General features: G+C 45.0%; 2 protein-coding genes across 3 annotated transcripts in view; one reads left to right on the forward strand and one right to left on the reverse strand.

Moving 5' to 3' along the window:
- The window catches only part of DTX1 (deltex E3 ubiquitin ligase 1), a 39,260-nt gene extending 24,925 nt beyond the window's left edge, over positions 1-14,335 (forward strand). Inside the window, exons 3-9 of one of the 2 annotated variants that reach the window (XM_063315514.1) lie at positions 5,914-5,975; positions 7,133-7,294; positions 8,201-8,262; positions 9,540-9,623; positions 10,515-10,676; positions 11,804-11,893; positions 12,488-14,335. In XM_063315514.1, coding sequence (XP_063171584.1) covers positions 5,914-5,975; positions 7,133-7,294; positions 8,201-8,262; positions 9,540-9,623; positions 10,515-10,676; positions 11,804-11,893; positions 12,488-12,712 — 847 coding nt within the window. In that variant the 3' untranslated portion in view covers positions 12,713-14,335. Of the gene's footprint in view, positions 1-5,913; positions 5,976-7,132; positions 7,295-8,200; positions 8,263-9,539; positions 9,699-10,514; positions 10,677-11,803; positions 11,894-12,487 lie in introns of both variants that reach the window. The other variant, XM_063315513.1, reaches the window with a different exon arrangement.
- A 6,528-nt stretch (positions 14,336-20,863) lies between these two features.
- Positions 20,864-26,171, reverse strand: part of RASAL1 (RAS protein activator like 1) — a 51,620-nt gene continuing 46,312 nt past the window's right edge. The window contains exons 20-21 of the mRNA XM_063315571.1: positions 23,422-23,486; positions 20,864-21,075 (exon numbers count right to left, since the gene is read on the reverse strand). Of these exons, the coding sequence (XP_063171641.1) occupies positions 20,942-21,075; positions 23,422-23,486 (199 nt within the window). The 3' untranslated portion in view covers positions 20,864-20,941. The remainder of the gene's footprint in view (positions 21,076-23,421; positions 23,487-26,171) is intronic.

The following is a 26,171-nucleotide window of genomic DNA, read 5'->3' on the forward strand; positions in this document are numbered from 1 at the left end:
ACGATGCTCTTTTAAAACCAGTTCCATTGCTTTGTGGTTAGGATGGTTGTTCATTTGTGGAATATTATTATCTGTATTATTACTCCTGCCATATGACTACTATTAATAGTAATACCACTGCTATTAATAATGACGATGATGATGACGTCTGAGATTACGGTTCTCAGATTGCTTGCCTACCTGGAAGAATACTATGGCTTGATGTTGTTAATCAATGTCTAATAATAATAGTGGTGGTGATAACAATAATCATAATCACAAGGGATAGAAACAGGAGCATGGTTTACTCCTGTTTCCAGATCCATAGCCTGCTTTGCTATTGCCTGATGGAGTAACAGACCTTAAAATTTCACACGCTGTCCCATAATAAGAAAAAGAACAGCAATAGCAACAATACCAATACCAATAAACTAGTAACTGCAGCAACAATAGCAACAATAACAATAAGAACCATATTAGCAATCATAGCAATAACAATAACAGCAATAGCAATGACTAGTAAGAACAGCAACAATAGCAATAGGAACAGTAACAAAAATAGCAGTAGCAACCATAACAACAGCAACAACAGCAATAACAAGAGCAATAGCAAACCATAACAACAGGAATAATAATAGCAACAATAATAGCAACAGCAAAAGAGCAGCAATAACAATAGCAACAATAACAACAGTGTCAATAATATTTGGGTTTTCACATCTGGACCACAACTGACTGACTGATGAAGGAGGCGTGGAATGGGGGGGGACTTGTTTGACCCCCCCCCTTATATCCCCCTCCCTCTTTCGGTCTTGCCTGCCTTGGTGGGGAGGCAGAACGAGGAAGCAGCTGATCGGACCGTCTCTCCCACCGCTGGCGGGAGGCCGTGAGAGCAGAGGGGCTGAGCCGGGGGTCTTCTTTCTCCCTCCTGGGATCTCTGGCCGGGCCCCACCTCCCCACTACCCCCCCCCATTTCCTCCATCGCCAGGGAAGGAGGCTTTGGCTGACGATGAACCCAAAGAGCCTGGCGTTGCCACAGCAACCAGGTGACCCTGCGCAGGATTGAGCAAGAATCACTGGAGGCTTCAGGGCCTCCTCCGTCCTCCATCCTGGCGTTCTGCTGCTCCCTCCAGTCGCTTCTCCTCTTCCCAAGCTGATTTTCCAGGGCTTTTCCGTCTCTGTCTGTCTGTCTGTCTATCTTCCCTCCCTCCGTCTCTCTCTCTCTCATCTCTCTATTATCTAGCATCATGCTCTCTCTATTTTATCTCTCTCTCCTATCTGTTTATCTATCATCTATCCATCCATCATCTATCTTTCTAAATTTCATCTATTATCTCTCTATCTACACACACACAGATATGTACACAGACACATGTACACAGACCCATGTACACACCCATATATACCCACAGATACTTACACACACACACAAAATGATAGATAAGGTAGGCAGGTAGTTAATAGAGCATATATAGGTGTGTATATGTATATATGTTTGTACATTTTCTCTCTCTCTCTCTACACACACACACACACACTATCATTACTCTGTCATCTATCTATCTATCTCTACATCAGTCTGTCTTCTCTCTACCATCTTTTTGTTATCATCACCTATATATAATCTATTTTTACCTATTCTGCTATCAATCACTTCTCTATTATTTACCTACCTACCTGCCTACCTATCATCTGTCAATCTATCTTTCTATCACATATCTATTATCTGTTTATCACCTATCAATTACCCATTTATCTACCAACCTACCTATCGCTATCTAGCCAGCCAGCTAACCACCTATGCAGCTCTGTCTGTCTGTCTATATCCATAGGTGATAGAAGATGTTGTCTTCCAGATGTTTTAAGTCTCCCGTGCTTGTATTCCACTGCCTTTTTGTGTGCTGGCTACATTTAGTGACGTTTGAGGAACCATGTTGCCTTCTTCCCTCCATCTCTGATGGATCACACCATCGTCTTCTTCAAATACATGTTCTACAGATAGGTTGGACCTCCCCCGACACAATTTCCAGCATCTGACCAAACCTTGGCCATCTCATGAGGGCCTTGACAGGTCCTACTGCAAGTGATTTTGTGGCTGATTTGGAGGAACTGAACCTGTTTCAACTGGGTTTTTTTGTCCTGGACAAAGGGCTCCAGGCTGTGCTTTCAGATCAGCATCTTTGAGTTTGGCAAGTAGGCTCAAGTTACACGTTCTTTCTTCATGAAGCTTTTGGGGCTCTGGCTGAAGTTCATAATAAATGGCACAATGGCTACTCAGATCCTCTGTTCTTGTGTGCACAAAAGATTCAAGAGTTTTCAAGAGTCCTTTTTCCCCCTTTATGGCAGAAATAAGACAGGGGCCAGAGCACATACTGAGAGCTTTCTGCTCAGGAAGTTATTTGTTTCAAGCATTTTAACTCTCTTCATCGACGTAAAGCTCCCTAAACCAGTGTTTCTCAACCTTGGCAACTTTAAGACGTGTGGACACCAACTCCCAGAATTCTTCAACCAGCCATGCTGGCTGGGGAATTCTGGGAGTTGAAGTCCACACGTCTTAAAGTTGCCAAGGTTCAGAAACACTGCCCTAAACAGTGTTTAAAGATAAGAAATACCTTTATACTTGCATTCTGGCTCTTAATCAAAACAAGCATAATGATAGGAAAAAAAAGATGGGGAGAGAAATGGAAAAAAAATTGCATAAAAATACCACACGCTAAAACTTTTAACTGTTTTATAATTTTTGATGATTGTAAGCTGCCCAGAGTCACTGGCTGAGATGGGCAGATATCGAAATTATAAATGAAAAAACAGACACAGGTACTTGTTCATAGTTATGCCCTACAACATGGTCCATCATAGAATTAGTCGTTCATGGGGGATATAGTTTTTTTTTTTCAGACTTGGCGTACTGGAAATGGCTACTTGCGTTTTACTCTTTAGTAAAAACGAAAGTGATAAAGGTTTAAGCCAGGTTCCTTTTATACCCCCAAAAAGCCAGCAGCCTTTTAGAGCGTTGATCTCTCCCTACACTTTGCACGCACTTCCCTCTTTCACTGTTCGGCGTTTTGGTTGCTGCGATTGTCCGTGTTGTACAAGGATGTTCTTTTTTGCAGGATCTGCTGTGTCCACGGCCAGGTAAGATGAGGCAATGGGCATTTGCTTTCAGAGGTTACCTCCTGGCACCCAAGATGAGGGTCAGTCAGCAAGAAGGTGCCGGAGAGGGAGAGTGTGTGTCTATAAGTGTGCAAGCAAGTTAAGAGGGGTTGAAGGGTGCATCCATCTTTTTAGGTTTTCAGTTATGCATTTTTAAGGGATTTCAAATGTGTGAAGCCAGCCCTCCTGCAAATGGGGCTTGAGAAGCCTGTCCTATGGGTTATGTTTCAAAGGCCAGGCTGGGGACAACTTTCACTGGGTAGTGCAGCTAGTTGCCGATCAGCTCTCCTGCTGAGCAGAGGAGAGACAGACTTTCTCAAAGCCCAAGAATAATGCCAAATAAGGAAATTTGGCCCAGGGGTACCTGGCTGGTCTGGAATGAGAAGAGTTAAGCTGATGAAATAGACAAGAGTCCTCCTCTGGGTATCTGGGCCCAACAGCAACTCCAAGGAAGCTGATTGTATTGATGTTTTTTGAGGGAGGTGGCTTAAATGTTATTGTGATATTGAGCATTTATCAAGTACCTCCATAGCCTGATGGTGGTGATGATGATGATGATGATGATGATTAAACTTGTATGCTTCCCAACTCTCAATGACTCTAAGAGGCTCACAACAATCAAACAAAGAAATTACAGTGAAATCAATAAAAGATAAAGGATGCCAAGTGCAAGAGACCAGATGGGGGTCTCACTCTTCCCTTGCAATCTAGGGATGTTGTAACTCCCCCCCCCAACTCTTACACCTATATGGTAGGGGAAGGAAAGGCAAAGAGGGTGAAAGTGATTGAAATCAAGCAAGTGGTGAGTTGCACTTCAAAAGATTTTTTTTAAAGGAAGTGGGATGAAGAACAGTCGCTATTTGAACCAGATTTGCATAACAGTTAAGAGGCTGGCATTGTGCCAGGAAGATCCAGGTGACTTTGCATCAGTCCCCTTCTCTTGGTCCAACTGCAGGGTTGTCATTGTGAGAATAAAACTAGGGAAAGACACCCCACACACACAGTGGAAGTGTCTTTCTTTGAGAAAAGAATATATATATATATATATACACACACACACACACACACATATATATATAAATACATACACACATACATACACATACACATACACACACCCACACACACTGTATATTCAAATAACTAGTTGTAGTTGTCAAAACTGGTGCCATTCCAGTGAAGGGAATGCAGTTATTTTTAGTGGCTTTGTTTGAAGGACCATCTGGAGGGTTAAGAGAATTTTGCTTGGGGGGCTGGGGGTGTCTCTGCAGCCCCCTCCAATTCCCCCTGAGTTGCAGCGGAATGTGGTGAGCCGTGTGGTTGCACTAGAGAGGAATCAGTCAGTGTTAATCCTGTCTGTGACAAAGGAACAGTTTACCGATGAATGTTCAACAGTCAATGCTTCCTTTCTTTGTTTATAACCCCTGGTGACATCTGCATTTCTTAACATGTGCAGCTCCCATCACACGCTTGTCTTCTTAAGCAGCTAGCCTGATATAAACATACACACACACACACACAAACACACGTATATCTATACACTGACACATATACATACCCAACATCCACAGGTACATACAGGTCTGTGTCACCCAGGGAAAACATGGATTCCGTGCCCCCCCATGGGTTGGTGAGGGAGGTGTTAACAAGTTTTATTATTCTATTATACGTTCAATTAATAAAACATTCAGTATACAAATACTATTTTGTCATTTTGGTGCCCTTCCAGCGTGGTGCCCGGGGCACATGCCCCACTTGCCCCCCCCCCCCAGTTGTGGCCCTGAGTACATACACATTCACACACATGGAAGGAGAGAAGGAGAAGGAGAAGGAAAAAGAGAAGAAGGGAGGAAGAAGGAGGTGGAGAAGGAGGTGGAGAAGGAGAGGGAGAAGGACAAGAGGAAGAGGAATTATTGGTACATTATAAAAATCACTAAACACCATTGCTCTTCCTTAGTTATTTATTTATTTTATAATGTACCAATGGAATAATTTACAGAAATCATGTGCTCTTGGTTTGAGATAGAGTAAGGGATTGATTATGGAAACTGTTGTATATACTTGTTGAAAGTTGGAAATCACTTATTTAAGTAATCTTCAAAAGATATTTTTTCATCTTGTGTTTTTCTCACTTTTTTAGGTTTTTGCTTTATTGTAGCTTTTATCTTTGCTTTAAACTTAATAAAATTCTTTTTAAAAAAGGAGAGGGAGAGGGAGAGGGAGGAGGTGGAGGAAAAGGGGAAGGGGAAGAAGGGAGGAGGAGGAGGTGGTGAAAGAGAAGGAGAAGGAATAGGGATATGGGAAGGGGAAGGAGAAGGGGAAGGAGTGAGGAGGAGGTGGAGGTGGAGGTGGAGTAGAAGGGGAAGGGGAAGAAGGGAAGATGGAGGAGGAGGAGAAGGTAAAGGGATATGGGAAGGGGAAAGAGGAGAAGAGAAGGAGAAGGTAAAGGTGAAGAAGACCACCAGCAGCTGGAACAGGACTTTTAAGAAAAAGGGTATTCTGAGTTCTTGGTGCCTTGATGATGTTACCTAGCCTGGTAATGAAACATCTGTAGGAAAACTGCCCAATTTAGACAACACCAAAAACCCAACAGTTCAGCCTGAGCTACATATATTCTCTACTATGAGAAAGCATTTTGTTTGTTTGTTTGTTTGTTTGTTTGAAAGCCAGGTGGACTAAGGTGGTTGGCAGGCTACAAGGGAATGTTTCAAGGGTAAACTCCAAAACCACGTTCTCCTTCAAAGGATTACTGTTCAGATCACCTCCATCTTTCTCTTCCAGGGTTCCTGCTCTCCCAGTGAAGAATCTGAATGGAACTGGTCCAGTCCACCCTGCCTTGGCAGGTACGGGTTACTAAGGAGATGAACTGCAGCTCACAAAAGCTGACACCTTTTTAATAAAACTTGTTAGTCAGCTCCCTTCTGATTTTTATTTATGTTCAGTGAAAACCTTGATTTAACAGACCGTTTGAGAGGAAGGTGTGGCTGTTAAATCCAAAGGTCTGTTAAATCCAGACATATGGAATTACCCTCATTTGCATCATTACAGAACTGCCATTATTATATCATTTGCCTATGTAAGCTGCAGAAGTCAATTGATACAAATGATGTCGGTTACACAAATTGTCCTGACTGCTTCCAAAAAGGAAATCTCTGCTGTCTGAAGGTGAAGTCAAATGAAGTGAAAGTGGGCTGGCTTTGTGGGGCAAGTGTAGGAAAATCAGTGAGTGAAATATTCTTTCTTGCATTCAAATTCAACAGAGTGGTAGTCCAGACAATCACAATTTTCCTGTAATTATCTTTAAATTACAGTTTAGATTTTGTCCTGGCTCCTGAGGCTACTTACATTTTTGGAGCATACTTCCCAGCATGCCTTGGAAAGATTAAGGATGGCCCAAATGACACTTTAAGGCAGTGTCTCTCAACCTTGACAACGTTAAGATGTGTGGACTCAACTCCCAGAATTCCCCACCCAGCATGCTTTAAGACAGTGCTCCCCAAACTCTTTCCTTCATTACCCCAAACTGCTTTTCAGATAGTCCTTTTTACACAATGTAGGTAAAACACTAAGTCAATTTAATGGATTTGTGTGTCATTACCCAAAGAAAAACCACTTTTACCCAATTTTGGGTAATTTACTTAATTTGCTTTAAGATGGGTAGACTTCAACTCCCAGAATTCCCCAGCCAGCACACTTTAAGACAGGTGGAGTTCAACTCCCAGAATTCCCTAGCCAGCATGCTTTAAGCTGTGTGTCTGTGGACTTCAACTCCCAGAATCTGCTCGCTGGGGAATTCTGGGAATTGAAGTCTACACATCTTAAAGTTGCCAAGGTTGAAAAACACTGGTCTAAGGTGTTTGTGGAGTATCCAAAGGGCAGAAGCGTTAACCAATAGTGGGTCAAGGTGGATAAAACGTTTTAGCAGCAGCAGATAAAGTGAAGTGACTTTGACTCTTCCCCTCCTGAGTCTTGTTTGAATCCCTTGCTTTCTCTGTCCTAGGAATGACCGGCATCTTGATGTGTGCAGCGGGTTTGCCCGTCTGTCTGACTAGAGCGCCAAAGCCGATCTTGCATCCCCCGCCCGTCAACAAGAGTGACATGAAGGCAGTGCCAGGCATTACCGGCATCTGCCGTAAAACCAAGAAAAAACATTTGAAGAAGAGTAAGCCATTCTCCTCCCTGGTCTCTGAGGGATTAAAATGTTGAGCCTGATGCTAGGCACTGGCCTTTGGACCCCTCTTGGGGTCTGCAGCCATTTTGCATTTCACATCATGTCCTGGAGGGATGCTGCATCAGGTACCCTGAGCATTGTGGGAAATTCCGAAAGTCCATAGACAGTGTAGAACTGGGCAGCAAACGGAGGGCCAGGCTTGGCTTGGCTTTTGATGAAATTGACAGTTTGGTGCAGGTTGGAACGGGGAGGGGTAAAATGGCTTTCATAGAGCAGTGGGCTAATACTGCAGCAGCCACAGTGTCTAAGAAGACAATTTGCATCATTGTGTGTCTGTGTGTGTGTGTGCATGTGCTTCGACTGCCTGGACAAGTCCCTGCAGTTTTCTTGACAAGATTTCAGAAGTGGTTTGCCATGGCCACCTTCCTGGGCTGAGAGAGAGGGACTGGCCCAAGGTCACCTAGCTGGCTTTGTGCCCAAGGTGGGACTCGAACTCACAGTCTCCTGGTTTCTTCTAGCCCAGTGCCTTAACCACCACACCAGACTGGCTCTCTCACACCATCATGACCCTTTGTGAATAGCTGCCATTCTTAAAGTCTGCTCCTCAACTCCTAGATTAGCGTTCTCCAAAGTGGTCAATACTGACCCCCAGGGGTCAGTGGGACTACCAATGGTGTTGTTGTTATTTGTAGTAATATTAGTTAATGCATAATGGGTGGTGCAAGAGGCTCAGAAGGGACTCTCCCTAATTTTTCAGGCTGTGGCAGGAGAATTGTACTTTTAGACTTGCAAGATTGTGTTAATGTAGCCTCACAATAAAGTTCGCTCAGCTGGTTGTGGTTCCTGTCTGGTCTACAACCGGGAAGGCTGTCAACAGCACTCTTCTCTTCTCTCCAGGCAGAAACCCTGAGGATGTGGTGCGACGTTACATCCAGAAGGTGAAGAATCCCCCTGATGAGGTGAGTTGCCCCACTTTCTGACCCATCGGTGGGGCAAAAAGTTTAAAATGTCCGGGGCATGAGGCACTCCCAGGCGTGAGCAAATTTGATCACTCCCTCTCAACCTAGTCTACTTTGCAGGGCTGTTGTGGGGATAAAAGGGGAGAGATCCTAGAGCCTTGAGCTCCTTGAAAGAAGAGGAGGAAGAGATGAAATAAAGATGGCTTGGAGCAAAGACCTGCTGGATGTGAGGTCTTGGGTGTGTAAATGCAACAACAGGAACGTGCCCACATTTGCACCAAGCTGGTGCAGTTATTATCATGAAGCAGTTTGAGATATGCTTCAGCATTCCAAGGCGCTGGTGAGCGTGTGTTTTCACCCATCGTTTGCGCTTTTTCAAATGATAAAGTCCAGTGGTTAAGAGGTTGAAACCTAGATTCGGGTCCACCCTCAGCCACCAAACTTTGGGCCAGCCCCTCTCTCTCAACCTCACCGACCTCACAGGGTTGTTGTGGGAGAGTTAAGCAAGCAGAGACCCTCATCGAGGCCAGCTGGAGTCCTCAAGAGGCAAATGCCACCAAGAAGTCCTAGGGTTGTGCAAACCTTTTAGGGAGCATTTTGCAAAAAAAAAGACACTCCACTTCTGGAAGCAAAGCTCTTTTCCCGGTTCTCTGAGCACAGACCCAGAGAGGTTGGCCACGATGGCTGCCGAGGTGGCTTTTAACAGATGCAGATGCTTCGACGCTCTGAGTGAGAGCTTGGGAGGCGCGCTTTCCAACTGCTTGGCCCAGCCCTAATAAATATAAGAATGCCTTGCTTTGACAGAGGCATCAACCGGCCTGTTCTTCACAAGTAACCCCGAAGGTCCTTTTCTATCATTCAGCCCTTAGGAGCAGAGGATGATCAAAGATGCCAGATTCCCAGGGACTTCCTTGAATTAGTTTTAAGGCCAAGAATCTGGGGTTAGGAGATTCTTGAGAAATGAGATAGGGACCTTCCAGTCCTCTTTTATTAATGACAACATTGGGGTGCCTTTGAAGCTTTAGATTCACTTTTTCCTGGACTGATTGCAGGATGCCTTAAAAAGCTTTGATTAAGCCAGTAACAACCTCTCCCATCCAAATGTGGCTTGGATCTACAGATCTCTCTCCTTCTGGCTCATCCTTGGCATAATCGCTTCCAGCAACGACCTCTCTTTTCAATTTACTCACCATGCTTTGCTGCTCCCTGGAACTCAGCCCCCCCCCACTCCCTCCTTGTAGTTGTTGCTCACACCCCATACTTGTCTCCCACCACAGGACTGCACCATCTGCATGGAGAGATTGGTCTCCTCCTCGGGTTACGAGGGCATCCTGAGGCACAAGGGTGCCAAGCCAGAGCTGGTAGGGAAGCTGGGGAAATGCGGGCACATGTACCACCTCCTCTGTCTAGTTGCCATGTACAACAATGGCAATAAGGTGAGCCTGGATCCAAGTGGGCAGGTGGGGGGAATCTGGGGAACATTATCAGTTTTTTTATGAGAGCCTAGAATTTTTTTTACCCGCAGTGAAAAACTGTAATGGTATGTGGGAAAGACCTTGGGAGACTGGGCCAAGAGACGCTGCCAAGGGAATGGTCAGATAAGAGGCAGCTTAGCCCACCGCTGGATAGTGGGCAGGGCAAGAGGCTCAGCAGGGACCCTCCCTAGGTTCTCGGGCTGTAAAGGAGACAGTGGGAGAATTATACTGTCAGACCTGCAAGATTGATGTCAGCCTTATTCAGTAGATCAGGCAGGAATCACAACCAGATGAGCTAATTCTACTTTATTGTAAGGTTACATTAACAGAATCTTGCAAGTCTGAAAGTACAGTCCCCCCACCACCCCCTTTACTGCCCGAGAACCTAGGGAGGGTCCCTTTTGGGCCGCTTTCTCCACCCATTATGCAGCTGCGGGCTATGCCCTCCTTTATCTGACCATTCCCTTGGCAGCATCTCTTCGCCCTGTCTCCCAAAGTCTTTTTCACATACCATTACAAGGGGGGAACCTGGAGAACATTATCAGTTTTGGGGCTGAGAGCCTAGAATTATTTTTTGCCCCAGTGAAGAACACAGTTGAGCCCAAGATATTTTATAATGAAGACACCTTGGGAGTTGAGCAGCCGATGAATTTAAATAAATAAATAAATAAATAAATAAATAACCGTAACCAATGAATTCATTGCCATTTCATAACCCCCACCAAGACTGCTGTCCTATATCTCCATCCCACCTCCTTGCTTTCTTCTGCCTCTCAGGATGGAAGCCTCCAGTGCCCCACTTGCAAGGCCATCTATGGGGAGAAGACAGGGACTCAGCCTCCTGGAAAGATGGAATTCCACATTATCCCACATTCTCTCCCTGGCTATCCGGATTGCAAAACCATCCGCATTGTGTACAACATTCCTGCGGGGATCCAGGTGAGAAGGAGAGAGCAATAGGCTGGCCTCACTCACATGCTTAAAGCTGGGGGAAGGTCATACCCTGGGGATGTTCCCATAATTTGCTGTCAGGCCTTTGAGGTAGATCAGACTGAGGCACCAAAGTTAAGAATGCCACTACTTTTATTATAAGATTATAGTCACAGAATCTTGCACTTCTCACCTCCCTCCCTCCATCTTCCTGAGAACTAAGGAGGGCCATGTCTGAGATGCTTTCTCAGATTATAGGTCCGCCCTGGACTCAGATTCCTCTTATCTGACTGTTGCCTCAGCTGCAGCTCTTCCTTATGTCTGCTTTGCTCAAAGATGTAAAGCAAATGGTGGTTTGACATGATGGCTTGGTTCATCCCACATGCTGTGACAGAAGAGGGGGTTCCCACAGTCTGCTGAAGCACGGAAAAACCAACCTCACTTTAGCCCTAAACTGTCTTGCTTGTGAATCCAGCAAGATACGGAAGTCAGAGATGGGTTGCAGAGCCGTAATGAACATTTGGCTATGCGTTAATTCGGTTTGTCTCTTGCACATTTCTTTGGTGAGTCCAGCTTTACACAAAATACAGAATACAGGGGGTTTTTTTGGGGGGGAAATGAAATTAATACCAAAGGCTACAAGGAGATCCTTTGCTCTAGTGGGAGTTAGGGGCTCTTGCAAAACCATTCCTCATCTCCCTGGAAGACGAAATCATTCTGGGGAGATTGGTTGGCCAATGTATCATTCTTCCACAATACAGGTAGACCTTGTTTAGTGACTGCCTCGTTTAACAACTGTTCGCAGTTACAGTGGTGATGAACAAGTAACTTTGTGACCAAAGGTTGCATTTATGACCTTTGCAGGTCTGTAAAGCAAAGGAAAGCTGAAATCAGATGATAAGTACAATTGTGGTTTCACTTAGTGACTGCTTTGCTTAATGACCAAGTTGCCAGTCCCAGTTGTAGTCGCTAAATGAGGACTCGCTGTAATGGGAAAAGGTGCACTTATCCTCATTCTTCCCTCCTTGCAAAATAAAGCACAGTGACGCTGGTACTAAACTCACTTCCATAGCACAAGTTGTGGAACAGATGCATGTTTCCTTGCCTCATCCAACTCTGGTCACTTGTTTAACCAGGGCGCAGAGCATCCCAACCCCGGGAAGAAGTTCACCGCACGAGGTTTCCCACGTCACTGTTACCTTCCAGACAACGAGAAAGGCAGAAAGGTAAATGCTTCTTTTCCCCAGCCTTCGACCTATAGTGGGTTCCAGGCCAGTTTCAAGTTTCCTCTGCTTGATCTCACCCGGGATTTCTGAGATGTTGCTACCTATTTTCAAACATCTCTGAGGTCATCAGGACTAGGAACCTGCCCTTTTAAAAAAAGAAGGAAGGAACAGCTAATATCATCTGGATATATGATGAGGATTCTGCAAGCAGATGTGTGATTTTGGAAATGCAGAATATAAATGCGCTCATGGTCTGTGTCAGGGTGGACCAGAATAAGAAAGATGGTCTGCAAAGGAATCTTTCCTCCCTCCCTCCCTCCCTCCCTCCCTCCCTCCCTTTTCTGTCTTCCCTCCCTCCCTCCCTCCCTCCCTCCCTCCCTCCCTCCCTCTTTCTTTCTTTCTTTCTTTCTTTCTTTCTTTCTTTCTTTCTTTCTTTCTTTCTTTCTTTCTTTCTTTCTTTCTTTCTTTTTCTTTCCCTCCTTGCCTTCCCTTCCCCTTCTGTCAGCCCAACAAGGTAGACCAGGCTAAGGTTTGTGCTGATGGTATAGTTTGTTTGTTTGTTTTTTTAAAAAACACCTCCTTCTCCTCATCCAGGTTTTGAAGCTCCTCATTGTGGCCTGGGAACGCCGACTCATCTTCACCATTGGGACGTCTAACACGACAGGGGAATCGGACACTGTGGTGTGGAACGAGATCCACCACAAGACAGAATTTGGGTCCAACCTCACTGGCCACGGCTATCCTGACCCGAACTATCTGGACAATGTCCTGGCTGAACTGATGGCCCAAGGGGTCTTGGAAGCCAACCTGAAGGACTGAGAAGGTGTTTTTGGCCTCCACCCACCCCACGTTCCTCCTGCCTCCACTTCTCAATGTGCAGTGCAGTGCCAGCACTGCCCTTCTCCATCCATCTGTCTGTGTTTGCTGATTGGCGAGGCAATGGTGTTTGGGATGGCCCCTCCCACCTTCCCCTGTTGCTTTGATAGCTTGACTTCTGACCAATTCATGGAGGGTGGAGGGTGCTTTCCCCCATCCGTAGCAGGATTCTCTACACAATTTCTGGGTTCCCCCCAGAGAGCCAGCCAGAAGCTTTGTGAGTGAGCCATTGATGCCAACCTTCTGCTCTTCGTTTTCTACACACGTGTATAATTCTGGGCCATCCCCGTGGGTGCAAGGGTCACTTCTCCATACCATCCATCTCCAAGTGTCTTTCACAAACCTGCCTCCTTTTTTCCCAGCTCCTCATTTGTTCTGGGGTGCCTTTGTGGCTCCGTCCAGAGAAGCAGGAAAGAAATCCAAGTTGGGGAGCTAAGGGAAGCTTGCATTGTGGCTTAACTGCAGGCAGAGTCTTGTCAACCAGCTTTGCCATCTGCCTTCCATGCCAATGAAAGGAAGGGTGCCCATCCCAGCCTCTGTGGCTCCCCCCAGCCTTGGAGGTGTTCCCTTCACTAGTGAAATGCAAAGTTGGTCCCCTAGTTGATGATGCTTTTCTTGAAAACGATATTGCAAGATGGGGGAGGTTTTTCTACTTGGAGCCATGGCAGGGTGAAGACTGGACAGTCCACAAGGACTTTTCCTTCCCTGTTATCCCCATAAGTTCCCCCTTGTCAGCTGTTTGTTTAACATACCCACACACACACACAAGCATGCCTTGCAGGATCACCTGGATGCTTGGTCCTTTTCACTTCAGCCACAACAGTGGGTTAGACAGGCCTTTCTGCCTGTGCGTCTTACATCATCTTCTTCCTGTCACCTCCCAATACTCAGAAATACACAGTTAGTGCCATGTCTGGGACCATTTTGGTGGCGATGGGAGAGGGCAGACTCCTTTCTTCCTGCTGCATCAAATATCTCCATCTGTTTCCCTATTCCACTTCTTTTTTGGTCCATCGTGGACAATGGAGAAATTCCAGATTTTGAAGCACCGGGGAATGTTTGTTCTACCCGATGGTTTTTAGGGCCTTGAAAGCAAAGGATCAATCCATCGGGAGGTCTTGTGATGTGTGGGGCTGGGGGCTGGGGGCAAATCCCCAGCCCTGAAAAGGCCCAGGCTGCAGCCAGTAAGATGCCACCTTCTTTCTCCCCTTGCTTGACATGAACGTGGCAATTCCCTGCCACTTGGGGTTCTCCTATGTTGAAAGATGGAAAGAAGGCAATGTCTGTTTCTGGTTTGTTGCAAATAATACAACGGCCTGGATAAGTCCTGGAGGTGAGGTGAAGACACCCCTTCTGTGCCAGCACTGGTGAACTTTCTATCCCCAACATCTGATGTAGCATGTTCAATTGTCCGGATATGAGTGCAGGACTGGGACAGGTTGCCGAAGAGGATGGGAATGTAAAGGAGAAAATGTAACTTCTATACACAGCTTTGGTCCATATCAAGCAGATGCAATAACAACAACAACAATAATGATAATAAAAATGGGACGAAACTGAGCAAAATGTTACTGGCGTGGTGTTACCAGGGCAGGATTGGTCAGGAAACACCATTAGATGTTCCAGAGGACCCCACATGCTTGGGCTTTCCTTATTTTGAAATGAGAAAAGAAATCTATGCATGATCATCCAAAGCAGGAGCAGGCAGACTGGGATCTCACTGGCTGGGAAGACAAGAGGTGTTCTCTCTCCAGCATAAAATTATGGGATTTCAGGTTGGGGAAAGCTGCACTCATTCTTGTGGGCAGGTGGCTGAGGCAGGTGGCCGAGGAGCAAAGCTGCCACTTCTCCAGCACCTTTGTGAGTTGGATCATAACCATGTTGAGGCTCCCCCCAGCTACAGCAAAGAAAGGCAGGGATGCTTCTGGCACCGAATGCTTATTGGGCAGTGCCCCCAACTCAGCGATGGAGAGTGGTAGCCTTTCAGTTGGCATCTCCACCTGTTTTTCAGCTGCCTCACTTCTATCCCATCCCCCTCCACCCACCCCCCAGAAAAAAAAAATTAAAGAAGGAGATGTTAGCCCTGCAAGGTAGTCCAGACAAAAAGCACAACCAGGGCTACTTAGCAGGGTTGCATTAATAGAATCTTGCAAGGCTGAAAGTCTGTCTCCCCTCCTCTCCGTTTACTCTCCGGAAAACTAGGGAGGGTCCCTTCTGAAATGCTTCCCACGCCCTCCCTCCTTCTGAAGGCTGAGACATCTTTTATGTGCCACTTGTCCAGTCTGGGGCTCTTCCTCCTTCTCCCAGGGTCATTCCCACAGACCATTACAGGAGAGACCCACAGAAATGCCTTTGGGTCAAAACATTGGCCAGCTTTCTTGTGAGGAGCCAGGGAAGCTGCACCCCACTTTGAAGCTGACCAAGGTTGGTGCACTCTTTTAACCTCCCTCCTGCTCTCTTGCATCTGGAGTGATGATTCCACCCCTCAAATTGCAACCTTTTCCTCTCCCCCCACTCTTCCTCGCCCTGCTGCCGTTCAGCATGGTCTGGGCACTCTTGACAGAGGAGAGTGCCTCTGAGGGTGTGCAAAGTATGTTTCTTTTATCTGTGGGCAACACGCATAGCTTCACTCAGCAGGTGCCATGCATTGGAGGTAATGTCAAAGAGACCGTCTAGGAAAAGGGGTTCATCTGTCACCCTGTTTCCCAAACCAGACCTCTTGGTAATTTAGTCGGCATCGCTACAGCAGAAAGGACAGGAGCGAAAAGTATCTCTCATCTTGTTTCTCCAGCTGCCTGTCCCTTTTTCTCAGCAGAAACAGGCTGATGGCAACATTTCCCCAAGTTTGGCTGGGACATCGTTCCGCCCTACCCCAGGGAAATAAGCACCTCTTATACCCTCATTTTTGCATCCCCCAAGGTTGACTTTTAATAGGTCTCAAAAACAGCCTGCCTGTTAGGTCACTGGCTGAGTCTCTGTTCTAGACATGCATCAATATTAGGAAATTACAGGTAGTCCTCGCTTAATGACCACAACTGGGACAAATTCAGGTTGCTAAGCAAAGTGGTCACTAAGTGAATCTGACCCAATTTTATGACCTTTTTGTGGTGGTCGTTAAGTGAATCACCACGGGTGTTCAGTGAACCATGTGATCATTAAGCGAACCATGCGGTTCCCCATTAATTTTGCTTGCCAGAAGCCGGCCAGGAAGGTAGAAAATGGCGATCACATGACCACGTGATGCTGCGACAGTCATAAACGCGAACTGGTTGCCAAGAGTCCAAATCGTGATTACATGACCGTGGGGATGCTGCAACAGTTGTAAGTGTGAGCACCACTTGTAAATCAGTTTTTTCAGCATTGTCATAAGCCCAAACCATTACTAAACAAATGGTTGTTAAGTGAGGACTACCTTCATCTCCATGATCCCATTGCCCTCTGCTGCAGAAATGCAGCAACAATAGAGATTCCCTGCTAAAGGCTCCTTCCAATTAAGAGAAGTGGCCAGCAATCTTTTTTCTCTGTCAATATGTGTCCTCTTGGGGGTTGGGGTTTAATTCAGGTAACAGCACAGTGCCCTTTCACAACCAGTATGCCTTCCAAGTCATTTATATGTGGTCACAATTGTCACAATTCATCCATTTCCTTGCGGGCAGATTTTTAAAAAAATGATCAAGGAAGAGTTTCACATGGACAGTGTGTTTGTGTGTGTGTGTGTGTTAATACCACAGGGCAGGATTTGGGTGCATCAGGACAGGAGATTCCCCAACTGAAGGAAACATTTGATGCAAGCAATTGAATGCATATTGCTGTTTAAAAGGGAGCATTTGAAGACCATTAATTACCAGCTGGATGCCCCCATTCAACTCTTCCACATGCAGAAATGAAATGCGCTCAGCTACATAGGTGTGTGTTTGGAGACACTCCCCCATGAAATACAGATGTAGCCATAGGCTGGAGAAACCTAGCCATTTGGATTGTTTATTTTTCCTGAGCATGAAAAAAATATTGATGAGACATTGAACATCTCCATGCCAGTCACAGATATTGGACCACTTAAGGTAAGGATACATCATACTTCTGAACATGTGCAGGAAAGGATCAGAGAATAAATACCAATGGGTACTAGGATGACCAATTCCTCTTTTATAGAACCAAAGATATGGGTCCCCAAACCCTAATCAATGAGGGAAGGGAAGGGATAAATATTTTCTATTAGAAATATCTGGCAGGTACTTTTCTGGACACTTGGGGGCATCTCTGCTTTGTCCTGTTGCATCGTCATGATGATGACCATGATGATATCTCTCATACTTAGGATCATGATGATACTCACACATCCCAACCCTACCCCAGCTGGGCTCAGGAAAGCTAGCTGTTGTCCACCGCTGCCTCTGCCAGTCCAGGTGGGGAGCTGCCTATATGTCTTAGAGAAGTGTTGTGCCTCCCCCCACCAGCCCTTGTAGCAAGAGCTATGATACCCATCACCCATGTTGGCTGGGGGTGACCGAGCTGGAATCCAACGTTTTTGGCAATGGTGTCTCCTTCAGCTTTTTTGTTGATGCTCTTCTCTGAGCAAAGGTTAGTGGACCCAGTCAACTTCTATCAGTAACCGTGCCAGGTTGCTCCCTGACCTGCTCAGGAATGTTCCAAGATGTCCCCATCATTCCCAATTTTTGTTTGGGCCTGTTTTGCTGGGCATGTAGACCCTCTTCTGAGGTGCCACCACAGAAACATTCCCATGAGCTGTGAATTTTTCACTAATAAGGCTTGGATTCTGAATGACTTGGGTGGAGTCCTGCCATCCATCCCAGGTAAACCGGGCAGGAGACACAGACCAGATGAGCTACCTCTACTTCATTGCTAGGCTACATTAACAGAATCTTGCAAGTCTGCAAGTACAACTCTCCCGTTGTCCCTATTTACTGCCTAAAGAGGGTGAGTCCTTTCTAAGTTTATTTCTCGCCCATTACTCAGTTGTGGGCTCCTCCCTCTCTTATCAAATTGTTCCTTAGGCAGCATCTGTTCTGTTTCCTCCCCCCACCCAGGTCATTCTCACATTCCATTCCAAGTTCACATCAGAGCTAAACTGGCATTTCCTTTATGTGCAAAGAAGCAATATGCAATGGGTATACAAGGAAAGACCAAGACTAATTTTTCCATCCTGGACCTTTTCAACTTGGTTGCAACTTGATTCTCGCCATTCAGCGACCACAAAAATCTCTTGCCCTGAATTGCACTTGTCCAAAGTAGGGTGGAGTGACATGTTCAAGGAGTCCAAACAAATTGTGGGCTCCTGTCTTCAGCCACGTCCCACCCTCAGACTTAAGCAACTAATAGTAGGGAGGAAATTGCCACATCAATACCACAGTTCAGTGATCCACAGAGGCTTTGTAATAGCCTTTCTTCTCTCCCTCCCCACTTCTGTTCACAGCCAGCATCTACTGATGTCTTTGCAAATCTACCCAGTAAATGTGGCATCCAAAATCCCCTCCCTCAATGTCATATTTCTTTTTTGGCCTGAACTTCACGCCCAAGGATGTCACCTCCCAAGGATGGAGCCCTGCCTCGCATTCTGCCTTCTCCAATCAGTTTGGCCAAGACGAATTCGTTGAAACTTTCCAGTTGGCTAAATGTTTCGAAACAGCCCACAGTTTGAAGAGCAACCTTCATGTGGTTGGCAGGGACCCCTCCCTAGCAAAGAGAACCTCCCCACAATATCGTCCTACAAGGACAGCTGGGAGCAGATTTATGGAGCTATTAAGACTGAGACACATGATCTCTTCCCAGGACATCCCAGGGGCACCAGACTTGATGGCTGTTGCTGGAACGCCATTGATGATGAAAGCTGTATATTTCAGCCGTCCAGGAATATCTTTCTATTGGCATCTTCCTATAGCTGAGTGGGCAGGCACTGTGCCATGCAGGTTTCATCCAGCTGAGCTGGTAACCAGCAACACAATGACCAAGCTAAGCCCCATCGGAGCTCCCAGTGCAAACATCTGCTTCCGTTTGTTCATCTTAGCCTGCTCTTAGTCCTCGGGGAAAACCTATTTCGGTACTGGGCTGTTGGTGAGTCACACTGGCTGCAGAAGAGCCAGAGGCAGACAGAACATTGAAAAAAGTGACTGAGACACACCGTTGTCTTCCAAATGTCCGTTCATTTCCCTGCCCGGAGAGAATCAAGTGAGCAAACAGCTTGGAGTAACTGGTTTTTACTGGAATGCAGAGCAAACGCAGCTTGAGTATCTATTGGCTCAGAGGGGTCTGCGATTCAGCCACGATTCGATTCAAATTTCCAACTGGAATGGTTGATTTGGCTCAAGTTTGCACCTTGGTTGATTTGGGCAACTGTCAAATTGATTCCTCTCAAAAGATCCTCTTGAAAAACTAAATGGTGCATTTGATGCAAATGGCTTGATTAAATCTAATTATCTTTGAGTTGAATTTTTGAATAGGAATGTTGCTCAGGCCCTATTGGCTAGTACTCTGAACATCACCAACCCAGGAAGCAGCCTTATTTATTTAATTTAATTGTTATCCTACCTTTATTATTTTTATAAATAACTCAAGGCAGTGAACGTACCTAATACTCCTTCCTCCTCGTATTTTCCCCACAACAACAACCCTGTGAGGTGAGTTGGGCTGAGAGAGAGGGACTGGCCCAAGCTCACCCAGCTGGCTTTCATGCCTAAGGCGGGACTAGAACTCACAGCCTCCTGGTTTCTCGCCCAGCGCCTTAACCACTAGACCAAACTGGCTCTCTTATGCCATGGTCCATCTAACTTATACTACCTGGCAATGATTTATTACCTGGATTTCAAAATAGGAGTCTTTTCTAGGCTTGCTTGGAGATGACAAGAACATCGTCTGGCTAACCAGTGACAATTGCTATAAAAAATAAATTAAATTTCCATAACCTTTGGAGAGAAGGATAAGGTGAAATAAGAATGTACATTGATTTCAAGTCTTGGAAATAAAGGTCATGCTGGGGACCACTGCCCTCCTTTGCCACAAGGTATTTTCTATTTTGTTTAAATTAAAACCATCTATTTCAAAGATAGGGGATGCAGTGGCCACCAACAGATGTGTCTGCCTCTGGCACTCTAATTCTTCGGCATGTTTACTTTTAGTTGCTCAACTTGTTTTGCTGGAGAAAGAAGGAGACAGGATATTGGAGGTGCTTATTGTAATTCTTGACATTAGCTCCCTACAACCCATGCCAGGATGCTGTGGCACTGCACACTTCACAGATCAGGAAATCTGAGCAGGGGGGATCTGCAGGGTGTGGTCAGAAAAGTCAAGAAGGCACCCCCTGAATGGATGGGTTTTTCTAGTCATCGCTTGCTCCACTGAACTTGGGAGAAATAATGCACACTCAGATCCATGCTCTGGAATACCGCCTGCATTTATGGGAAGGGAGAATGCAAGAAAGGGAGATATGCAGAACAAGGAGCAGAAATTGATATGCCACACCCCAGAAATCCCAATTCAGCAGAACAGCAAATTGGGTGATCCAGAAGAATTATGCAAGACGCAGGCAACTCCCCCACCCCCTGCCCCCCCTCCTGTTTTATATTATTTTATTCTCCACTTTTCAAAGATCTGTTACATAGCCTGCTTTTTATGGCCAGGAGGAATAGCTCAAAGAGTTATACAGGGGAAGAATTTACTCAACCTCTCTGAAAATGTTATGCAGCCTTCAGTCTGTCATCTTGACATTTCAGCAGGCCTTCCCTCCCCCCCCCATATTTTCAAGCTTATTTTTACTGTGATAAAGACTAGAAACTTGATCTAAAAGAGAGAGAGAGAGAGAGAGAGAGAGATCTTCACCATTAAATATGGTGCCCAGGCCCACAATCTCGGCTACAGGAGATTTGTGGACCACAGGCACTACCTTCCACCCATCTCCGTAGTAAGCAGAGACTGGACACATCCTATTCTTCTGGAATACAACCATGGGAGAGCTTCATGTAGAATGCTGGTTGAGTACAGCTGCGAGGATAAAAGGCATTTGTAACTTCTGCCATACGTGCTTCTTGGTCCCTTGTTCTCCTTCCAAAGGGATGCTGTCAACAAGAGCAGAGCAGTTGGTTTCTTCTCCAGACAGATGTAAAGACATCATTATTACAAGACAGACAAGACAATCTAGTTCCCAACAGGGGACGCCACCTAAGGAGCGGGTAGAGTGCCAGTCCCTGGTTTCTCTTCATCTTCTTGATGCTCAAAAGCCTTGTGGGCCTGCTCCAGACCCTGGATGACTTCTAAAAGATGGGCGGCTGCTGTCAACCTTCGTTGGCTTTTGTCTGAAGTTGGGTATGGGGGGTAGAGAAGAGAAGAAGAGAAAGAAAATAATAATGAGAGATGATCCTTGAGCTGGCAAAGGCTGACATTCCAGTGGAGCTTTTTTCTAGGAATCCACCTCCCTCTGCCTGGCTAGAGAAATCTAATGGGGTTCTCCACAAGCCAGGTAAGCCAATCAAGGATCTAAGGGTCACCAGGGAAATGGGCTTCTGGGCATCTATGAAGCCATCCTAAATCATCCAACCAAGTTGGAGGACCCCGTTCGATTGAACAATTTATTTCAAATCCCAGATTCAATTCAGGAAAGTCTATTTGATTCGGAGAGCAAAGTTTTACACAGCCCTACATCTTACTAGCCCCCAAAGGATCCAGAATTGATTAAAAAAAAAAAAAGAATTATCTTCAAGAAAATGAACCTGATGGAACAATAAACAATAGAAGACCTATCCTTTAAAAAAAAGAGCAGGCAAATACAATTGAGAGAGAGTTCTTTTGACTTCTGCTCCAAGGAATTCAACAATCAAAGTTCTGTCTTCTTCCCCGACTTAGACTGAAGGATACCAATTCTCCAGGCTGACTTACTACTTCGTTTCATTTCATTTCATTATTTTATTTTAAATCCCACCTCATCTCATATAAACAGAATGTTTATTGGGCAATGCCCCTGACTCAGCAATGGAGGGTGGTAGCTCCATATCTCGGTGATTCCATATTTCTAAATATTTTATGGACATTTGCAACCAAATAAACCAATGCCATGATTGTCTCTGGAGCTTTTCCGTTCCCTCCTTCTCTTCTCATCAGGATACTGAGTTTAAAACATGAGCGTGTCCTTACGGGAAGAAGAGAAAAAATGCTCTTCCTATCCAACCATGCTGAAGCTGCAGACTCCTGTTGTTGTTGTTGTTGTTGTTGTCATCATCGTCTTAGGTTTAATTGTTGGCCTGTGAAGACGCACAGGTCTTTCCTATATTGTTGGAATGCCCTTTGCCATACTTCAGCCAATCTCATCCAACCACGTGGGCAGAAAAGGGTTAGCACATCTCTCTAAATCTCTCCATTTTGCTCATTGACAACCCCTTGTGAGGGTGTGAAGTGGTCCAAGAAGTCCACAGTTCCTTGGTATGCTGTTCAGCTCCTAAGGGATGACCAAGTCTTGTTAGACATTCGAACAAAATATCACATCTCACTGGGTTGGCGTTGAACTAATTATCTCCAGTTCTCCAGTTCATTCCTCTGTGTCTGCTTAAGGCATTTTTAACTTTCTGGCACAGCAAATATCGGTCATCCATCCAGGAGATTGACTCATTCACCCTTGATTAGGGACGCACAGACGTGCCATGTGATGGCAGACTTGGAAAGTGTCTTCTCCTGGTCTGGAAGGCTTTGGGAAGTACGCAGGTGACCCACCGCACCTTCTTTGGGTTTCTACCAACTGACACAAAATAAATACACCAGCTCATTAGGGATTTCAGGGTAGCCTCTGAAACCACTGGGCTGAGTTGAGATGAGGCCACACAGCAGTCCTTAAACACACCTGAGATCCAGGTGAGAAGATTCAGCAAGAGAAGGTTAACTCTCGGGGAGAGTTTTTGTCAGGGGAGGAAAGGTCACATAGCCAGCAGTTCGCATACATGTATGTGTATGTTGGTGGCCCAGTGCTGTGCAAAACAGGAGGCCTGGATGACAGCAGAAGAATTGTGGCAAAGTCATGCTACTGGAAGGAAGCGCTGCTGACTGAATTATGCATTGTTGATGTCCTAACAGTCAGGAATCACGCTGAGACGAGGAGTAGGTCTCTAGTGTTTACAGTTAGAGTCTTTGCTAAACTGTTTACAGGTAGTCCTCGTTTAACGACCACAATTGAGACTGGAGTTTTGGTTGTTAAGTGAAGCTGTCATTAAGCGAATCTGACCCAATTTGATGACCTTTTTGCAGTGGTTGTTAAGCAAATCACCACGGGCCTTAAGTGAACGATGTGGTCATTAAGTGAATCACGTGGTTGTCCTAACAGCCAGGAACCACGCTGAGACAAGGAATAGGTCTCAAGGGTTTTATTACTGCTACATTAGACAGAAAATCCTAACAAACTGAAGAAGCGTGGGAAAACCCAGACAGATAAACCCCAAAAGTTAAGGCAGGTCTGATCTGTGTCTCTTTGAATGGCTGCTTAATTCCTCAGTACTACACATGCATTTTCCCCCCTGGATAGAGACCCCCTCCTGCTCGCCATCAGTGCTCATGAGAGTTGATCATGCATGAAGGCAACCCACTTCTGTGGTTTATTTTTATCACCTTGTGCCCCTTCTCCATTGCAGGTTCTGGGCACCTATGAGACTCAGGCCTACCTCTTTTGGCTGTGTGGCTTTGTTCCCGCGCAGACTCTGTGCTTGCAATCTCCTGGTACTTTTCCCTATGGAATGGGGAAAGGAGGCAATTTATCACAGAGCAATAAGCCTTAAAAGCAAATTGAAAGCAGCAATTAATCACCTGCATCATTAATTGCAAGCTTTAGAAGCAGGGTCTCAGGAGGAGAAGGCATCCCAACACCTGGAATGACCTTTATGTAAGCCCTGCAGAGGGAGAATCCACCTTCGCATGGTTTTCAAAATAATTTTCAACCGATGTGTCCTGAACTCAGAATAAGAAAGGCCTGTCAGATCTGTGGAAAAGGAGCAGTCAACCTATATATGCGTTCTGCCAGCAAATCAATACGGTGGCTTCTTCAGGAGAGAAGCAGCTCACCGTGAAGAAAGAAAAAGGCATGCGTTAAAGAGTGATAAAAATATATATGTGATTAACATTCATACATACAGACATATACATACACATACACAGTATATATACAGTATATATATATGATTTTTAAGAGTGATTAAACTATCTATCATTATTTTATCTGTCTCTGTCTCTATCATCTATCTATCTATCATTTATCTATCATCTATCATCTATCTATCATCTTATCTATCATGTATCTATCATCTATATCTATCATCTATCTATCTATCAGATTTTATTTTATTATTATGTTGTGTTATGTTATTATGTTATATTATTTCATTTCATTTCATTTCATTTCATTTCTTTATTTTATTTTATTTTATTTTATTATTTCATTTCATTTCATTTCATTATTTTATTTTATTATTTTATTGTTTTATTTCAATTTTACATTTTATTATTATATTATTATGTTATATTATATTATAATTTCATTTCATTACTTTATATTATTTCATGTTATTATTTCATATTATTTTATTATTTCATTTCACTTCAATCTATTATTTCATTTCATTTCATTTCATTCTTCTCTCCCCTTCTCTTCGATTTTTACTCTACTCTTCAGCCAGAAAAAAAAAAGCTCTCCAAATGGTTTGCTGTTATTTTGATTGATTGATTGATTTTATAATTTTTGAATACCAGCCCAACCAGTGGGACTCTGGGCAATCCAAATAAGCAAACACAGAAATAACACCAAGCCTGTAAGATAAAATAAACTAGCATTATAAACAGCAGTTGCCTGATAGTCATATTATGGACTGCAGAAGCATGGAATAAAAGATTTCTCAGCAACAGGAGAGTCAGACTGGCTGCGTTGCTGGGGCAGCATATTCTAGGGTGGGGGGCAATGAGTAAAAATAAAAACGGTTGTGAGCGTGAGACAATCTCCTTCTTTAGTTTTACAGACATTGGCTATGATTCACAAAATCCGCTGAACCTGGTCAGATGCATTTGTTTACACTGACATCTGTGGAACAGGGGTCAAAAAAGTCAAGATGACAGCCAGCAGGACTGAAGCCCCACCCTTTCTATATTAACCTGCAAAAGGGGTGGGGCTTCAATTGTGTGGCTATGATGCCCAAATTGTCTTTTATTGATGCCATGGTACAGCATTCTAAACTACAAGTTTGGTTATTTGTGCTTGAGTGTATGTACGATTATTTAACAGGGGTTTTGTGTGTGTGTGTGTGTGTGTGTGTTGGGGGATGACCTTTTGGGTTACTTTATGGTTCAGTATATTACACAAACTGGGAAAACAAGTTATATCTCATTAAGTATTTTCTATGAAAACAGCCCAAGAGTCATATCACACAAGGAAAAAGGGATACGCAGGGAAGAGGAAAAATAAAGCAAGTGCAGTCCCCATTGCTGATGTGATGTTCTTATGGGATGAAAATAATTCGGGGAACCTGATGGGGGTAGCTGATAACTAGTTGTCTGATGAAGGAAGGTCAACTACAAATATTTTTTAGAAGAGATGGGTGGACTGGATTTCATGCAATGTGGGTGTCTACCATCTAGCTAGGGGATTTCCCAAGATTTAGGCTTCCAGGCAGGCAAAACCCTAATGCGACCTCGGTCTTTTAGGATTTCCCTCTCTTCCTTTCATCAAGAGAAGGATTTTTTGACAAGCCTGGGACCATTCCTTAACAGGGGGTGCCCTCTGCTGGAAACATCCGCTCTCTAAGCTGATCCATTTGAGGCCTGCAAAACTCCAGATAGAATGAAAGTACTTGTGTATGGCCTCCTGCCGGCAAGGGAAGTGAAAATACCACGCAGGATACTGCCTTTGCTGGGTAAATCCGGAGAAATTTCCTTCCCATACAAGAGCTCATAGAACATGCTCACTCCAGCACAGTATTTCTCAACCTCGGCCACTTTAAGATATGTGGACTTCAACTCCCAGAATTCCCCAGCCAGCCATGCTGGCTGGGGAACTCTGGGAGTTGAAGTCCACACATCTTAAAGTGGCCGAGGTTGAGAAACACTGCTCTAGCACAACACTCAGCTTTGTCTCCCTGGCTTGGTATTTCCCAGAGTATCGTAACTACAGGTAGTCCTCGACTTACGACCATTCGTTTAACGACGGCCTGAAGTCACAATGGACTCGGAATGGGTGCTTTATGGCCTGTACAGCACTTCCAAGCATTGCAAAATGTCTCACCCCCCACCCCACCCCTGTGGTCACCTGATTGCATTTTGGGCGCTTGCCAACTGGCTTGCCCTTATGACCAGTTGCAGTGTCCCACAGTCACGTGATTGTGTTTTTTTACTGTTTTTTGCCATTTTCTGGCAAAAAACGCCCATTGGG

This window comes from Candoia aspera, chromosome 15 (assembly GCF_035149785.1).
Source record: "Candoia aspera isolate rCanAsp1 chromosome 15, rCanAsp1.hap2, whole genome shotgun sequence".
Lineage (NCBI taxonomy): Eukaryota > Metazoa > Chordata > Lepidosauria > Squamata > Boidae > Candoia > Candoia aspera.